Source organism: Halichoerus grypus, chromosome 13 (genome assembly GCF_964656455.1).
Source record: "Halichoerus grypus chromosome 13, mHalGry1.hap1.1, whole genome shotgun sequence".
Classification (NCBI taxonomy): Eukaryota; Metazoa; Chordata; class Mammalia; order Carnivora; family Phocidae; genus Halichoerus; species Halichoerus grypus.
Genome location: NC_135724.1, coordinates 60,756,019 through 60,774,802, shown reverse-complemented (window position 1 = coordinate 60,774,802; position 18,784 = coordinate 60,756,019). Strand labels below are relative to the sequence as shown.

The window sequence follows — 18,784 nt, the reverse complement described above, 5'->3', positions numbered from 1 at the left end:
ATCCTCAATACTGGCTTCGTTCCCTGGCTCCTAGTAGGTGCTCAATATATGTTTGTTAAATTTAATGGAGTCAAATAAAATATAGGGGATAAACATTAAAACTTACTGTAGTGTTTTAGTTTAGATAATGGGTGGTGGTAATCAGTGGATTTTAATTTAGGAGCTTGTGCCATCTGTCCTTATCAATTAAGTCATGACTTTATTTTGGGAAAACCTTTGGGAGTAGAGCTGGAAAGTGTGGAAGAAATAAACTTCATTTACACTGAAATGGATTTTAATATTTTGTGAGATAGCAAATAAGGATCTTTTCTAATACTGTACAGAGGTTTTTTTTTTCCTTTTCTTTTTTATAAAAGCAAATAGGTTTTAATTCTCAGCTTTTCAATACATCATTGGAGCAGTGGCAATACCATAATCCTAAGAAACAGATCATTTTTGAAGTGCATTGTAGGAATTTATCTTCCTACAGTTTTTCTTTAGTTTAAGAATCCTGGGATTCTACAGTGTTACCTTTTCCAACTCATGTAATGCATTAATATCTAGACTTATGCTTAACAGATGTTTACATCTCTGAACACAGAACAACTGATGGAAAAAGAAGCATTACCAGTATATACTCAATTTGTATGGATAATCTGTAAATTTTAATACTGAACTTGTGTAAATACTTTATGTAGTGTCTTTCATTGAGTTTTTTCAGTAATTATTTTTATACTTTCATTTTTTTTTTCCCAAATGAAACAATAAAAGGATCAGAAATCAAGAAGTCCCAGAGGATGTACAGATCAGGCCAGAGGATGTTTCTTCAGATCCCAGTATTAGTAATTCCAGTGTCAAACTGGAAAACATGGTGGAAGATCATGCTGAAACATCTAGGAAATCTCCAGGTGAAATAAGTGTCCCAGTGGACAGCTCCTTACTTTGTACTTTGTCCTCAGAATCTCATCAGGAAGCAGCTAGTAATGAGAATGATAAAAAGCCTGCTAACTGCAAATCTGCCTTACGGCCAGAAGGTGGCGCCAGTTCACCAGATTCAGCTCTCTTAGATCAGGAATTGTACAACTCCTTCCATTTCTGGAGGACTCCTCTTCCTGAAATAGATCTAGATATAGAGCTTGAGCAGGGCTCTGGGAATACTCTCAGCCCAGAGAGACCAGAAGAAACCTCTGAAGTCACCGTACCAGGTTCTTCAAATATCACTATGGCCACCAGAAAGGAACTTGAAGAAATGATAGAAAATCTAGAGCCGCACATTGATGATCCAGATGTTAAAGGTACGGAAGAGTCTATCAAGTTCTTTACTCTAAAGCTGATACATTATTTGCTGACTCTTTTCCCAGAAAAATTGCCTTTTAAAAATTTATTTTCATGGGGTGCCTGGGTGGCTCAGTCGTTAAGCATCTGCCTTCAGCTCAGGTCATGATCCCAGGGTCCTGGGATCGAGCCCCGCATTGGGCTCCCTGCTTGGCGGGAAGCCTGCTTCTCCCTCTCCCACTCCCCCTGCTTGTGTTCCTTCTCTCGCTGTGTCTCTCTCTGTCAAATAAAATCTTAAAAAAAAAAAAAAATTTATTTTCACCATCATCATCATGTATTCTTGTCTTGATAAATAACAATTAATCTGATACTTAGGAAGTTTCGTTTAGGTGAACTCATCACTGTTGTTGCTAACTGTAGCATACATACACAGATTTGTTAATTTACAGATCACTCGCCTTGACATTTACACAGTCATTCAAACATTGCTTTTTAGGGCTGTTCTGGGAGCGCTCACTGCATTCCAGTACCCGCTAGATCTCTGACACATCAGAGCACTTAACAAACGGTAATTGAAATATTTGAATAAGCTATGTTAAAAATTTTTTTAACAAATAAGCTAAAAGTGAGAGCGTGCCTTTTAAAAAAGACCTATGTACACATACAAGTTTGAGGATCCAACTGTGTTTCAGAAAATGGCTAATGCTGTTTCACTTAAAATAGGACTGTGAATATATAGGCTGCAGGTGAGCGATTTCAGTACAAATACTATATTGTGATTTAATCCATTCTTTCTAGTTCAGCTCTTACACCTGCTGTAATTGAAATCTGTTGCAATGTTCTTTCTGTCCGTCTTGATGACCCTTTCATAACATATGTGTTGATTCATTGATTTGTTCAGCATTTCTTACTGAGCACCTGCTCTTCTGCCAGGTCCTTTCCTAAGCACTAAATATAGAGCAGCAACAAACCAGACCAAAATCCCAGCCTCAAAGAGCACAGAAGGGTGATGCTTAGCACATAAACTGCCCATGCGTCCGATGTTCTGCAGTAAAATGTAGGTGGGCAGTGTTGGGCATTTTCTTCTTAGGCTACAGAATTCCTGATTTTTTTTTATTTCATTGAAATCTGAGGGCATGTGCAACTTGTGTTAAACTTCAGTAACTATGCCTTGATTTTCCATAGTGTCAGAAGGTGTTTTGAAGGGCTATACCTTAATTTTGGATGTGTCCTCATTTCTAATTCTGCGATTGTGGGCAGCCACAAACTGTTGGGAAATGTCCACCTTTTTGAACTAGTTATGTTGCATGTGTTAATTTTTTCTTGTCAGCTGGCCTGTAAAATGGTAAAGCAGCACTGCCCAGGGAATGCTCAAGTGGAGTTTCGGCGCTCCCAGGCCTGTGTCCCTTGGCCTTCCCCTCGTTGCTTGCCGTTAGTGGGCATTGTTGGGAAGCCGTAACAAGGCTGGGGTTGCTGCTTATAAGGTGACCTTTGCTTCACAGTCTTGCTAAATTTAACACTTCCCTTTGTCAAAGCATTTGTGGGGTTTTCTCTCTGTGGATTTTTGGTCAAAAAAATTTAAGTGTTTCCAGCGACTAGGAAGATATTCTTGTCAGAAAAAGAAAGCCCTTTCTCAGTCATAGAACAGAAACATAACCCTACATGGAAGGCCAAAGAGGGAAGTAGGAAAACATGAAGAAGGTGTAAGAGACCTTCTTTTCTAGAATACTTACCTAGGGAATTTGAGGTTTTTCTGGCTTTGTCTAGGGCAGTTTCAAAATCTCTGGCATTTGGGGTCACCAAGCGATTCAGGATTGAACTCTATGACTGAGTAGCATTACTGATGCCACCTTGGTTTACTATAGCTAGACTCATAGACTACAAAAGGAAAAAATGCCCAAGCTCACAAAATCTAGATTTCTACCCAGTTTAGGCCCAGTGGAAGAATTTGGGCCATTTTGGTAGCCGTGGTCAGAAAAAATCATATTGTTCCTTTGTTGAAATCAATAAATTGTTAGGAATTGGTGACTAACCACCAGTATGTTGTGTGGAGGAGTGAGAGATTATTATGAAGTTTTAGTTTAACTGTACCAGCTTCTTCAGGGAAGGAGTAAAATTCAAAGTTTCTACGTTGTCCCTACTTCTGAGCCTGAGTCACTGGGGACTGTGTTTCTTCACAAGTCTATGATTAAACCAGCCCTGGTTCCTGGGATTTCAGTCTGTATTTTAAGTAAAATGCAGATTTTGCTGAAAACCCGTGTGTTCAGTTTTCTTAACTTTTTTGTGGTGGTGTATCCTGCTGAAATTTCAGCATTTAGCCCGGCATTAGATTCTACTTCATTCTCTGGCTGGAGAGTTGAGGCATCAGGTTTCCTCAGGAGTCAGCACTGGGCTCTGTCTTGATGATCTTTATATATCAGTTTTTTGAGGAAGGTAACTTCACAGTGTAACTCATTTAAACTTTTATGAATGTACAAACATTAAAGTAGACAAAGAGAAATATGTAGTCCATTTAGAGAGAAATGACTCATGTAAGGCATTTTCTGTGAAAGGCTTTTGATTAATTACTTCCTGGGAAACAATTAAAATGCGTTAGGGCTCTTTTTCTCACACCCCGTGCATTTTATGTGGGACAAAACATTTTAACCTTTATGTATTGTGCAGTCTCCTTTAGTACTATTTTGATTTTGTTTTGAAAACTTAAAAAGATTCCAGAACGGGGCCTAAACTGATTAAAAGGATTAGTACAAATTGCAACTGGAGTTCTCAAAAGAAGGAGCATACTTTTCATGAGTAACTTTTTATGATTAAACACCTTCAATTTACTTACTTAACTGAGCAGCTAATGACCTAATAGAATAGAAGCTCATCCCGTATGTCTCCTGTATCTCCATTGCCAGGGGCCCAATGTGCTTGGGCTTGAGTTTCATAAATGCTGCAGCCCCGTAATAGGCTGTCTTAATGAAAGTACTAGAATTGCTTTTTTTTATAATCTTTAAGTGGAGTGGGGACACACTTTCTGATCTTTGTACTAATTAATTTCGAAGTTAAAATTGATGAATTTTTATATTTTGAGCATCCAGGTGGATTGTTACTTGAACAAGCATAACTAAGCAATTTTCTCGCTGCATGTCTCAATTGTTTGGGAGAAGGAAGAATGCCTTATTTTAGTTTTGAATCACTTTTATAAAGAAGGTGTAACGCAAAACTTAGACTGGTAATAAAACATTTGCCAGATTTAAGAATCACTGCTTGGTAATTTGTCGTTTTGGTTTGCTTGCAAGCAAGACAGCACACACGTGGGGGTGTCCGAGTCATTAATTTCATTTTCAAAAGGAATTAGAGGAAAATAAACTGGAATGAGATATGAGATGTTGAAATGTAACTGCAACAAAAATCTTTGTAATTACCATTGTTTTATGTTGGCAGGGTTTGTGTGACTGCTCTTCTGCTAAAATAGCTTAGTAAGTAAGCCTTGTCAGTTCGATTCATGCATTACCAAAACATAGTTAACTTACACTGAAATTGACTCCTTTTAATAAACTGGAGGTATCTCCAAAACTAGATAGCATTTCTCTTTCATACTAACGCAGAATAATGTACAGTAGTGGATAAGCATTTTTAATCTCATGAAAGCATATTAGTTTTCTACTTTTTCTCTCGAAGGACTAATGATTTACCACAGTAGTTTTTTTTTTTCAGCTTTTTGATGGCAGTGTCAAAACAGTATGCATTTCATTGATAACCTCTAGTGCAAACGGAGGAGAAACTTGCAGGCAGGTTGTCGATTTTGCCGCTCACACGCCCTTTCTCTGTTCCGCCCACAGCGCAAGTGGACGTGCTGTCCGCCGCGCTGCGCGCTTCCAGGCTGGACGCTCGCGAGGAGGCCAGTGATGCAGAAAACAGAAGTGATGTGCAAGATGAGCTGGGTGTAAATGAGCTACCAAACTGTAAAATAAATCACGACGCCTCCGTGCCTTTAATCAGCGATGCTGTTGAGGTAATGCACTCAGTAAAGTGTTTATCCAGTGAAAATAGTTCCAATCAGAAGTCTTGTTGGGGGAATAGTTGTAGCTAATCACTTCCTAATTAGTACATTCTGTCTGTTGCTGATTTCGTCAGCTCTCTCTTCAGCATAAAGTAAAAGTACTTGTCACCACATCCTGTCTTTGTGACATGAGTGTCATGTGCAATGCTTGGAAATGTAAATCCCAGTCCTGTCTACATGACCATTTGAGTAGCCTCAACGTGTTAACGTAGCTCACTGCAGTGAAATAGTCTTACTGGAAACAAAGCCCTTTATCAAGAATAATTAACTCTTCCCTTTTCTTTTTGGAGAGGTGCTTTGTTTCTGATCGGACCATTTCACTGCAGCAAGCAACACAGTATTCTGAGCAGAAGATCGGGACTTGAGGCCATGTTGCGGAGGGCCAGTGGCATTATCTGGACTCTGGAGTGTGAGGGTGGGTACTGTTACTAGCATCATCTTCGCTGTGTACTTGGAGCTGTTCTGTGTGATCCTTCCCCGGTTTCCTACCGCACCCCCCGCCCCCAGCCAGCATCATGTGGGATCGGTATTTCTTACCCTTATTTAGAGAAACACGGGGAAGGAATAGCACCACTGGTTGCCAGAAGCAGCCGGTCACAGATCAGAGCGGCTTGAGTGATAAGCTCAGGGCAGAGTGCCTGCATACACACCAGGGCAGAGTGCCTGCATACACACCAGGGATGGAGCGTTAGTGGATTTCTGTTTTGTTTTTTGTTAGGTGACAGCTGGTAGAGTTAGAAATCTTATATAATACCCATGCTTCAGAATGAAACCCTGGCCACCTGTCATCATTGGAGATTCGAATGCTATGATATCTCTGCATTTTAGAAGGTGTTTTGTTTGTTTTGGAGTTTTTTTTGAAGCTGGTAAAAAAGTATATTTGTGAAATTAGAAATAGCCAACAGTAGAAGAAAAACTACATAGGACATCCCATGGCCTCTAAAACATTGACCAAAAGCACCCTCTATAACATAATAACACTATCTTATAAGTAAGCTAATTTTAGATATTGGAACCATTTCAAAATTACTTCTGAATTTACATAGTTTAATGAGTTTATTCTGGAATTCATTTTCATATGTTTAGCAACCTATTCTGCAAGTTTGTCTCAAGTCGGGGGTGTGGGGGGATTTATGAGGTCTTAGGCATGTTCATAAGCTTTTAAAAGCTTGAAGAATTTATGTGTATTTATATCTCCGGGTAGTCTTGAAAGGTAAGTAACTTAGGAAGATGGTTTAAGTGAAGGACACTTACAGAAGGGATAGTTCTTCACGTAAATATTTTTTCCTAACAGAATATGGACTCTGCCCTTCGCTATATTCATAATGATTCGGACTTGAGCACCAACAGTAGTTTTAGCCCTGATGAGGAGAGGAGATCCAAAGTACAAGTAAGTGACAACAAGTCTCTGTGTGGTGAGGGTCTTGTTAATTCCTCTTCGAAACCCATTTCCCACTGAATTTGGTCCTCCTTACAGTGAGCTTTTTAAAAATAAGACTAGTATATCATACTTAAGATAAGAAAATTCAAATAGCGGGGCGCCTGGGTGGCTCAGTCGTTAAGCGGCTGCCTTCAGCTCAGGTCATGATCCCAGGGTCCTGGGATCGAGCCCTGCATCGGGCTCCCTGCTCCGTGGGAAGCCTGCTCTCCCTCTCCCACTCCCCCTGCTTGTGATCCTGCTCTTGCTATCTCTCTCTGTCAAATAAATAAATAAAATTAAAAAAAAAAAAAAAAAGAAAATTCAAATAGAGTAGAATACAAGCAGAAATCTTCCTCTTCTCACACCTGTGATCACATTCTTCAGAGTAACCACAGATCACAACTCCTTCCTTCCTTCCTTCCGAGAGCAAGAGGGGGAGGGGCAGAGGGAAAGAGAATCTTAAGCAGGCTCCTCACCCAGAGCAGAGCTTGACGTGGGCCTCGATCTCATGACTGAGATCACGACCTGAGCCGAAATCAAGAGTCGGACACTTATCTAACTGAGCCACCCAGGCGCCCCGTATATTTCTTTATAAACATTTTATGGGTACAGAAACATGCATACGTACCCCTTTTTGTCTGTCAAAGACAGAAGCATGCCATCATACCTAGGTATTTCATGGTGCCTGATTTGCCAAGAATTACAAGATACAGTTCAATTTCAGAGATGAAAGTATAAAAAAGTGTCCCAAAGCCATATAAAGTGCCATCAGTGGCAAGTTACACTCCAGTTTCAGAAATTTTAAATGTGGGAAAATATGCTTTATGGAATATTTGGAGTATGATCGTTCGTACCTTGCCTCTGTGTGTGTGTTGCTCTTCCCATATGCTTACCGCCCGTGCCCACCGTAGCAGCACCATGTCCCTGCAGTGTGGCCTCTGTCTTGAGAACTACCTTCCCAAGTTCCTTATGATGCCTCCAGGTTCAGTCCTGGGACCTTACATGCGGTGCCGTGTTCATGGTGATTATGTGGGGGTTTCCTAGGTCAAATGGTATATGTTTTTCTTTTTGCTCTCTTTATTAAAAATGGAATTAGTATTCACAGTGTTGTAAACATGCTTTTTAACACTTACATTGCAGATGTATTTTCAAGTTCATAAAAACAGATGGTCTCATTCTCTTAATGAATTTATTTCAATTTTAGTTCATTTTTTATAAATAGATAAGTTTATATAGTTCAGAATTCAAAAGGTACAGAGGCATTCGGTGATACTTCCTTCTCCAGTTTTCTCCTCCAGCATCCATTTGGCTTTCCCCAAAGCAACCAGTTTTGTTTCTTTTGTATGTTCTTCCAGAGCTGTGTTATGTAATTCTTTTCCTCACATTTATATGAACGGTTAGGTGTTTATTCACTAAATTTTTATAGGTAATTGCTCAATTTCCATCAAAAGGTGGGTGTTGTTTTTATAAAATCCAGGTTGGTGATAGTCTGCCCGTTTTATCACATTCACCAGATTACGTCAGCCTTGACCATCCTTGCCAGCGTTGAGAGGTGCTGGTCTTACTGTTGATGCATCTCTTCAATTTACTAATCAGTTCCAATCATCTTCTAAGCTGTATTCTGTTTTAAGATCTTACCATTTTTCTTCTGGAGTGGCTTCTTTTATTTATATATATTTTTTCCTTAGCATGTTTTTCCTACCTCTTCTCAGTAAATCCCTGAAACTGTGAAACTGGGTTTTTCTCTGCTTGTTGAGATGCTATGTTAAATTCTTCATCTATTTAAAAATAAGTTTACTCAATTTATGCCTAGACTGCTAAAATGAATCCCTGCCGTGTGTGTCTCTCCCTCAGGATGTTGTGCCTCAGGCTCTGTTAGATCAGTATTTATCTATGACTGACCCGTCTCGTGCACAGACGGTCGACACGGAGATCGCTAAGCACTGTGCATACAGCCTTCCCGGCGTGGCCCTGACCCTGGGCAGGCAGAACTGGCACTGCCTGAGAGAGACCTACGAGACGCTCGCGTCAGACATGCAGGTGAGTGAGTGTGGATGGACGGCACAGTGATGTGCCCTTCACAACCTAGGAGGGTTTCTGTTCATGTTCCAGAAAATACTTGGTATTACAGGAAATCATGTGCAGAAGAGCTTGAAAGTAATACCAAAGAGCTTGCTTTTTGTATGGTCCCAAGTTCCACCGTTTGGAAATTATCATTGCATTTGACATGCCTAAGTTCCTAACTTACAAATATGTTATTGTCTGAAGTTTATGCGTAGATTGATTCTAGACACAGTGTTATAAATGCTTTTTATTTTCTTAAAACTTAAATAGAACTGTAGTAGCATTAGCACTGCTGAACTCTGGGCCCTGGTTCAGTGAGTGTTGCAGTCAAGGTGGGGGAAGGTGTGTGTGTACGTTTGTGTGCGTGCATGTGTGTGTGCGCTTGCGCGTGTGCACATGGGCATGCTCTTCAGACCTACACACTACCAACACCATCCCTCTGAAAGAAAAGAAAATGTGAAACGTTGACCCTAGGTCATCTTGTCTGGATATCTGTGTGATTTTGTGGCTCTTTCCCTAGATCTGGTTGACTTAACTTCCCCTGCCATTAAGTCTGGTTTCTATGTCATACACCAAAATTTTGCCCCCGTTCCACAAAATCTCTTTGGTGAAATTAATCCTTTGGTTTTTAAGAAAGCAGTCTGGTTAGACTAATTTATACTGAGATATGAATCATTTTCCCTTAAATGTGTTAGTAATTACTGCATTTTTCAAGGAATTTGTGCTGTTGACTAAGCAAGGTAGGAGTTGGAAATAATCTTGAGAGAACATAGTTTAAGTTCCTTCTCTGACCTATGAGGTTAGGAACAGGGTCTGGGTGAAGTGAATTTATCCTGTGTTCGCACACTTCTTCACCAGTAGAACTGGGCAGGGGACTACAAAGAACCACTCTGCAGAGTGCAGTATCCTCCACATTGGTGGTTTTCCATCTTCATTACACAGGCCTTTCAAGGTTCCTGTGGGGTGTGCACCTCAGGGCCCCTGGTGACTAGGAAGGCCCTGGATGGGCAGGGCTTCTTGCCTCTATCCCCCCTCTCCCCTACCCTCCATCAGAACAGCTCTGCCTTCACCTGCTTGATATGTTGAATGTGGGTATAAAATTTTATTTCAAGAATAGGGTCTAGTGTTTGGGATTGAGGATAAAACCCTTGCTGTAAATGGCTTCTCGGCAAGTAGAGTGTTTTAAGCTAAGTAACAAAGTAAAAAATTTTAAACTAAAGCAACATGAAGAAAAAGATGTTTTTAATGTAAACTTTCCTACATTTTCCTGTTCTTACATTTCCTTAATTGCCAGTTCCTTAAAAACAAGTTTCATTATTGTTTTTTTAACCATAAGATAGACTGTACAAGAATCAGAAGGGGAACAGTCGAGCAAGGATGATACTACCCAGCCTTTGATGGATGTGGGACATCTGTAAATCGGGCATCCAGTGTTCAGAGAACTACAAAGACTATGCTCTTAGTGATTTCCAAGTTTTTTTCCCTTTGTAAATGAAAGAATAATACGCACCGTGCAGGGCTTTGAAATTTCTCTGCCAGTTTTTGAGACATAGCAGGCATTTAAAGCTGAGTGTCTATTCTTATCATTACTTCTGTTCCGATTTAATTGTTTGAGATTGGTAACATTTAGATCTAAGTTAGGCTTCATACACCAGCTGAGAGGTAAAGCACTTGGTACTGTGTGCTTCACTTACGAACGCAGTCATCTTTATCTCTGCAGTGGAAGGTTCGAAGAACATTAGCCTTCTCCATCCACGAGCTTGCAGTTATTCTTGGAGATCAGCTGACAGCTGCAGATCTGGTTCCAATCTTCAATGGATTTTTAAAAGACCTCGACGAAGTCAGGATAGGTGTTCTTAAACATTTGCATGATTTTCTGAAGGTAACTTTTAAATTTTTCTGCATAAAAACAGACTAAAGTTCCACTGTAGAAGTTTTGGTTTTCTGTTCCCACCAAGATTAAGTTTCCATATGTTCTACGTAAGAAAATGTAGCCATGAGCTGATAGTAAGATGTAACTTAAAAAAAAAAAAAAAAAAAAAGAGTCCCATTCTGATCACTTTTGCTGGTGTCCTTTGAATTTTTAATTTTAAAATAATTACACTAAATTTCAATTTTACTTATTTATTTTTAAAGATTTTATTTATTGACAGAGCACAAGTAGGGGGAGCAGCAGACAGAGGGAGAGGGAGAAGCAGGCTCCTCGCCGCACAGGGAGCCCGATGCAGGGCTCAGTCCCAGGACCCCGGGATTATGACTTGAGCCGAAGGCAGCTGCTTAACCGACTGAGCCACCGAGGCGCCCCTAAATTTCATTTTTAAACACTGTTAGATCATGATTACAAGCACTTTTTTTTTTCAAAATTATTGAATTAAATATATGTACAAAAATTCCATGAACATTTAAGTTTGGAGGCTTTATGTGATATTTTAGAAGTCCTTATCTTAGGAGATGTTATGGATCTCTGGTCTTGGAGGTGAACAGCTGTGATCTTACAACTTGTTAGTCCTGGACTATTGTTTCTTAGACTTTAACCTTGAAATTGGCTCTTGTAGTTTGAAGTTTTGAGGTACAGAAGTAATATAATCCTACTTTGAAAAAGCATTGGTACTGTGTTAGTATATTTTATACAGATCATACTGAAATTTGTCAGCCCGTCCCATTAGTGTGCCGGTGTAGCTTCCCCTGCCCCCCAGTTCAGAATTCAATCAGGAATTGCATATTGAATGTGAATATCGCATCTCTTTAGCCCTCTTAGATCTAGAACAGTTTCCTAACTTGTGTCTTTAATGTCATCGGCATCTTTGAAGAGGCCAAGCTGGTTGCTTTGCAGATGCCCCTCAGTCTGAGGGCGGCTACACAGTGAGATTCAGGTCGCGGGTTTGCGTGGCAGGCACGTCGCCTGTGTGTGCACCATCCCCGCGTCACTGGCAGTGTGACCCCGGCCACGTGATCATGGTGGCGTCGGCTCGCTCCCTCCGTTGTAAAACGACCTCTCACCTTCCTGATTAGTGATTACTTGGGGGACGATACTTGCAAACTCTGAACACCTTCCCCCCCCCGCCGAGTCTTTCACCCAGAGCTTTTGTATCCGTGTGTCTACACACGGTTCTTGCCTCAATCTGGTGTTACTGTGTTGGTTGTAAAATACCAATTTTCTGTTTTTATAATTCCTTCTCCATTTATTAGTTGGCATTCTCATGTAAAGCTAATATTTTCCTTCTTTCCCTCCCCCTTCATGGGAGTTTTTTTTAGTGTTAAGTGTGAACTCTGGAATTTTTTCTATTCAGTGTAATCCATTTCTGTCCTTGGTTCTGAGCATCAGTTTGGCTAACAGGAACCCCTGAAAGCCACCTCCTGGGCCCCTTTGATCTGTCCCCTCACGTTAAGCACAGCCTTACTTCCTTCTACCCCACCTTCTCCTTTCTCTGCCCCAGCCCCGAGTCAGCTGTTTTCTGGTGGAGAGCGGTAGTTAGAACCACGCCCCAGGCCCTGGATGTGCCCCTGCTCCCTGGGGGGGTCATCTCCTTTCTGCCTTCTCGGGGGACAGGAGCTGGGAGCGGTTTTTTGGTTTGGGTTTTTTTTTTTTTTTAATTACTGAGTTCATACTGATAACTCAGCTTCCAGTCCCACACCGTTTCCTTTCCTTTTTCCACTTCCTATTTTTTCTTTTCTCTCACGGTAAAAACTCTGTTCTTAATCTGAACATACTCAGTCGTTCACTCAGTTCCACAGCATACATGGAGTTTCAGAATTACTCCACCAATATTAATTCTAACATCAACTCAACCAAAAAAACGTTCAAGATTTCCTTCAGCACTTTGTCCTTTAGAACATACCCCATGAACATGTATAGTCAGAGTACTTTTTTTCTGCGTGATTCTTAACTGATATACAGTTAGGTTTGTTTGCTTCTGTTTATATCAAATTTTAGGGTTTTCCCCCCTTGCTGACCATAAACCTCCTTTAAAATGGCTATAGAGCAATTATTGGGATAAATGTTTTTTCACTCAACAAATATTTATTGAGCACCTGCCATGTGCCATCACGGTGCCAGGCACTGGGCTCACATGTGTAAGTAAGAGCACGTTACTGTCTTCAAAGAGTTCACAGTAACAAGGGTGTCCTATGAACATAGCGGGTTAGTCCTGCCATATATCTGTGACCAAGGTACTGTAGGGTTCAGAGGAGGTCACGTATGGCTCAAGGAACAAATATTTCAAAAAAGGATAAGACTCTTGAAGGTAAATGGGATTATCGGGGAAAATGACCTTAACGTCAATTTTAAAACAATCTGAGAACTATCTGTTCTCAGAAGAATTAACTATATTATAGTTGTTTTCAAGCAGTCTAGTAAGAGTAATAATGCCTATATCTTAGCGAATATTTTTATTTTGTCACTTCAGCTTCTTCATATTGACAAAAGAAGAGAATATCTCTATCAACTTCAGGAGTTTTTGGTGACAGATAATAGTAGAAATTGGCGCTTTCGAGCTGAACTGGCTGAGTAAGTTCTAACCGTTTATTGGACTATGTTTTGGAGGGGTATTTACTTACTTCATCTTTACCTTTCTGGGATTTGTTCATTACTTTGTGTAGATACAAGTTTCTGTCTGGTGTTCTATAAAACATTTCTTGAAGTGCAGGTCTTGCCAGCAGTGAATTTTCTCAGCTTTTTTTTTTTTTTAAACCTATTTCGCCCTTTTTTTTCTTACTGTGGTAAGATTTAGTACACTCATAGTGTTGTGCAACCATTACCATTATCTAGTTTAGAACATTCCATCCTCCCAAAAGGAACACCATGCCCTTTCACAGTCATTCCTCATCCCTCTGTGCCCTCAACTTCTAGCAACCATTACTTTACCCTCTGTGGGTTTGCCTATTCTGAACATATCATATAAGTGGAATTTTATAACATGTGGCCTTTTGTCTCTTGACTTAGCATGTTTTCAAGATTCATTCATGTTGTAACATACGTCAGAACTTTATTACTTTTTATGACTAATACTCCGTTGTATACCACTTTTTAAAATTCATTCATGCCTCGGTGCATGTTTGGGTTGTTTGTACATTTTAGGTTGATGTGACTGGTGCTGTTATGAACATTCATGTACAAGTTTTTCCTTGAACACCTATCTTCACTTATTTTGTGGTGGATTTGATGGATTTTTTGATAATTCTGTTTAATTTGTTGAGGAGCCACCAAACTATTTTCCACAACAGTTCTACCATTTTACATTCCCATGAGCAATGTACAGGGATTCCAGTTTCACCACATCCTCCCCAACACTTGGTGTTTTCCTTTTTTTAACAAATTATAGCCATCATTATAGTGATTGCGAAGCAGTGTTTTGTGGTGATCTTGATCTGCATTTCCTTAATGACTGGTGGTGGTGAACACCTTTTCATATGCTTGTTGACCATTTATATATAATCCAGGGAAATGTCTATGCAAGTCCATTGCCCATTTTTTAATTGGCTGTTTGTCTTAAATTGGGTTGAGTTGTAAGAGTTCTTTATGTATTCTGGATTCCAGACCTCACTTGCATTTTTAAAAGATATCTTTGCTGGGTATAGAATTGGGACTGACAGTCTTGGTTGTTTTCTTTGTACGTTAAAGGTTCACTTCACTGAGTTCTGGCTTGCCAGGTTTTTGACTGAAAATAGGCACATCTCTTCTGCCGTTAGTGTGGAGGGTTGGGTCCATCTAATCAGGAGCAAGCTGGGTTTGGGCTTTGCTGTTGCTCTGATTGCCTTCAGTGCCCAGTAAGCTTTGCTGCCTCTCACCATGGCTTGCCGGTGCCTTTTGCTGAGGGTGGGAGCCGGGGTGCCGGGGGGCTTCCTCCTGTGTTTGTGTTCCACCCTCAGCTTGCAGCTCTCGTGCAGCCTTGTAAACCAGGGGGGTCTCTTCCCCTCCCCCAGCTGTAGACCGTTGTTAGGACATGGTAGGCTTGTGCTGGGAAAGGGGAGAATCTGTTATTTCGGTTCAGCCTCAGTCTCTGGGAGGCCCTGGGTCCCTGGGCTTTCTCAGAGTCTTCCCTTATCCCTGTAGCATCCAGTCTCTGCCTTGTATCTGTGGTCCATGTTGGGCAGAGGTTCCTGCCCCTCCTCAGCAGGAGGAGACTTCTGTTGTTATCAGTGTAGGGTCTTTGCTCAAGGTTTGCTGCCCCCCTCTCTGGGAGAGAGTTCTTCTCTTCTGCCCCCCGCTGCAGTGTGTTTGCCTATGCCCATGGGTGAACGGGCTTTGCTGCCCTTCTGTCAGCACCGTAAGGCTCAGGCTCAGTAAAGAGAAGGGCCCAGGGGAGTGTGTGGGGCTTTATGCCTGTCTCCCAGGATGTGTCACTCATTTCCTGCCTGCTGAATCACAGCCTCTCTCTGGTTTGCTTTCCTGACCCCAGACTTTCTCATGTGGTGTGCACCCAGGGGAGGCCAGCAAGAAAGTTCGCAGTGTCAGAAAATGGAATCGATAAATGTGCCTCTCATCTCTGAGTATTTTATATATATGTACAAGCACATGGGTCATTGTTATGTATATTCATGCTTTTGGTTTACTCCCTACTGATTACGAATGTAAATAGTCTTAAACATAAAATCTGAAAGACAAAAATCTCATTCGTATCAGAGGTATTTTTTCAAGGGCATTGTTGTGTCTACTCAAAGTAGACTGGTGGACACGGTCAGTCTTCAGGTCTTCCCAGATGTAATAGGAACAGTCACTAGAGGACCTCTTCATTTCTGTTATCCCTAATAAACGTATCATTCATTCCCTTAGAAGCTGCTCAGAGCCTTGACAGATACACTTCAGGCTACCTAATATTGCTAGAACTTCTAGGAAACTGATTTGTAGATGGAATTTTCTTAGCATTCTGAACAGTTACTGTGGAAAAAATGTGTTTCATGTCCCAGTTGAACATAGTAGGAAATGCATTGCTCTGTCTCAGTCCCTGTGGACACAAAATTCTACATTTGTTTTCCTTACGTTCTGAGGGGAAGAGATACTTCTTGAACTTGCATAGTGTTTAAATGCATTTCCAGATACATACAGACTAGAGAGAGCTCTATGCATGAGAGACCACGTTAATCACTAGTCTTTGCATGTGTTCATCTTACAAATAGTATCCAGTATTACAAATTACTCAGATGATTAACCTATTTTCATTTATTTTAAAATTTTAATTATATTTTTATTTTTATAATTCACTTTTATAGACAGCTGATTTTACTTCTAGAATTATATAGTCCCAGAGATGTTTATGACTATTTACGTCCCATTGCTCTGAATCTATGTGCAGATAAAGTTTCTTCTGTTCGTTGGATTTCCTACAAGTTGGTATGTGTTAAAATTTTTACAATTTTAGAACTGTACACTATTCAAGAAGATCCTAGAACTCCTCACTTCTCTGTGTTCCCCCTCCTAGGTCAGTGAGATGGTGAAGAAGCTGCACATGGCGACACCCCCCACGTTTGGAGTGGACCTCATCAATGAGCTTGTAGAAAACTTTGGTAGATGTCCCAAGTGGTCTGGTCGGCAAGCCTTTGTCTTTGTCTGCCAGGTAAATAAAGACTTACCCATTTCTATCTGTGAAGCTTCGTTTCTTCTTCCGCTCTTTGCCTTTCGACACCCTCTTTCTTATCCTTAAGGAACAGAGTTTTGCATCTGGCTCTTCATAGGATCACCTGTTCCCTAGAGTAGGTGCCTGCCTGGCTCATCCCACAGCCATCCACTAGGGGGTGCTCGGGGTCCATGGTACGTGTATAAATGCATGTGACTGTGCACACTGCACACTCCAGGACTCAGTGGAACCATTAAAAAACTGTAGGGACTTAAAATTATGTCATCTTAGTTTTGAGTTCCCAAGTGTCTGGAATATTGGTTTAAAAAGTAACTAAAATCTGGAGTACTTCGGTTGTTATTAAAAGATAATGTTCGCCGGTATTCTGGTTTGGTAGACTAACTTGGCAAATGTAAAGCAGCTGTTTGTCTTCCCCAGACTGTCATTGAGGACGATTGCCTTCCCATGGACCAGTTCGCCGTGCATCTGATGCCACATCTGCTAACCTTGGCGAATGATAGGGTTCCAAATGTTCGAGTGCTGCTCGCAAAGACATTAAGACAAACTCTACTAGAGAAAGGTGGGTGGGTGGCTCTGTTAGGAAAACCGTATGTGGCGGGGAGGAGGCGTGTAGACTGCATGGAGGGAGAAGTGTTGTATGTCCACAAACATAATGTGATAGGAGAAGATCTGTGAGTTGTTAATGGGGGTTCCCCCTAAGAGAGGACACAGATTGGAGGACAGGGACATGTTCGCCTTTCTGCCCCAGGGGCATTTCTTTTATAATTGCAGACTTAGTTTGAGAGATTGGATAGTCACTTAAGACGGGAGGAAAAACTCTTGCCTTCGGTTTGCCCCGCATGACGTGCGTTACTGATGTTCTAGGCCAGGAGGCATGTTTGTGTGTCCTCCTCTTCATTCTTTACGCAGAAGACAGACGCCCCCTACTACTTGCTCTGCTGCACATCCTAATAAGCTGCTCAAGATTTAGCTTGTTTTATTTATTGTCATCCCCCCAAAATACCTAATATCATTTAATGCATGAACTCGTGAACGAAGCACAGAAAGGTTTGTAATAGACGTCTAAGAATATGGGTAAATGAATACTGCTTTTTTCTCCTTTAGAATTCATTTATCGTTTTAATAGCAATTACAAGGAAATGGCTAGAGAAGACTGGTTTTTAGTCATGTGTGATTGGTATTTGGGGTGTTTTTACTGAGTGAATTAATAGCTATCGCAAGTATAAGTTTTAATGTATTTATTAGCTTCGCTACCATTTAGTCTGTTCTAAAAATAATCAAGATAAATCTAATTCTCTTATGTTTGGGGATTTTTTTCATATCACACAAATCAATTCAGATTACCGTTTATAATTCAACGTAGCTTGTGTTTATACTTTATGACTGAGAAGTTCGTATACTTGTACCTGATAAAACTAAATTGTTAAACTAATTTTATTTGTAATCTGCACTTTGCGTCTCCAGAATATTTCTTAACCTCTGCCGGCTGTCATCAGGAAGCCGTGGAACAGACCATCGTGGCTCTTCAGATGGATCGGGACAGTGATGTCAAGTATTTTGCAAGCATCCACCCTGCTAATACCAAAATCTCTGACGATGCCATGAGCACAGCTTCCTCAACCTACTAGAAAGCTGGAACCTCACTGTCCTCCTGCTTCCTCGGGAGCCAAGGGCTGACAAGTGCCCCACACGTGTGATCTAGGACAGCCTCTGGGAGGAGGAGAGACCTTCCTCTCTTGCAGACTCAATTGCAGGTGCAAGTTGCCTACACTGATACCAGGGATTTTAAGAGTCAAGAGAAAGTACAGTAAACACTATTATCTTATCTTGACTTTAAGGGAAAATAATTTCTCAGAGGATTATAATTGTCACCGAAGCCTTAAATCCTTCTGTCTTCCTGACTGAATGAAACTTGAATTGGCAGAGTATTTTCCTTATGGAAGGGAGGAGATTCCCAGAGACCTGCATTGCTTTCCTCCTGGTTTTCTTTAACGACAGATAGATGGAGTGGCAGCCAGAAGGCGGCTGTGAGCCAGGATGTAAAGAGATCTTCAGTATTAGCCCGCACTGTCCCCACGCAGGCAAGGACCTGTTGGTTCTGTGGCCAGCTGCCCAGCCCAGCCCTAAGTGTGAATAGTTTCTGGCGTGTGTAAATGCGAAAGGAGATTTGGGGGGGAGGGGTTCTCCTAAGGGCTTGATGCTAACACTAAAGTAGAATCTGATTTTAACTCTTAAATGCAGCATATTGCTGTGCACATTTACAGAACGTTGGCTGAGTATCTATGTCCTGATTTTCTTCATGCTGGTCATGACCTGAAGGAGTTTATTGGCACGTGTGCTGTATGTCAGGTGTTTTTAACTTGATCATGATCGGCTCTAGGTGCAGCTTTCCTTCCCACGCTGTACATACCTGTGACCACTCTC

The 18,784-nt window shown here is 41.0% G+C and overlaps 1 protein-coding gene across 9 annotated transcripts in view; it reads left to right on the top strand.

Moving 5' to 3' along the window:
• The window catches only part of PPP4R1 (protein phosphatase 4 regulatory subunit 1), a 60,364-nt gene extending 41,586 nt beyond the window's left edge, over positions 1-18,778 (top strand). For 8 of the 9 annotated variants that reach the window (XM_036092483.2, XM_078060599.1, XM_036092484.2 and 5 more), the window contains 10 exons: positions 751-1,274; positions 5,082-5,254; positions 6,597-6,692; positions 8,577-8,762; positions 10,507-10,668; positions 13,193-13,293; positions 15,996-16,116; positions 16,205-16,339; positions 16,778-16,919; positions 17,825-18,778. In XM_036092483.2, coding sequence (XP_035948376.2) covers positions 751-1,274; positions 5,082-5,254; positions 6,597-6,692; positions 8,577-8,762; positions 10,507-10,668; positions 13,193-13,293; positions 15,996-16,116; positions 16,205-16,339; positions 16,778-16,919; positions 17,825-17,988 — 1,804 coding nt within the window. In that variant the 3' untranslated portion in view covers positions 17,989-18,778. Of the gene's footprint in view, positions 1-750; positions 1,275-5,081; positions 5,255-6,596; positions 6,693-8,576; positions 8,763-10,506; positions 10,669-13,192; positions 13,294-15,995; positions 16,117-16,204; positions 16,340-16,777; positions 16,920-17,824 lie in introns of those variants that run through there. The other variant, XR_013443384.1, reaches the window with a different exon arrangement.
• Positions 18,779-18,784: the final 6 nt, after the last annotated feature.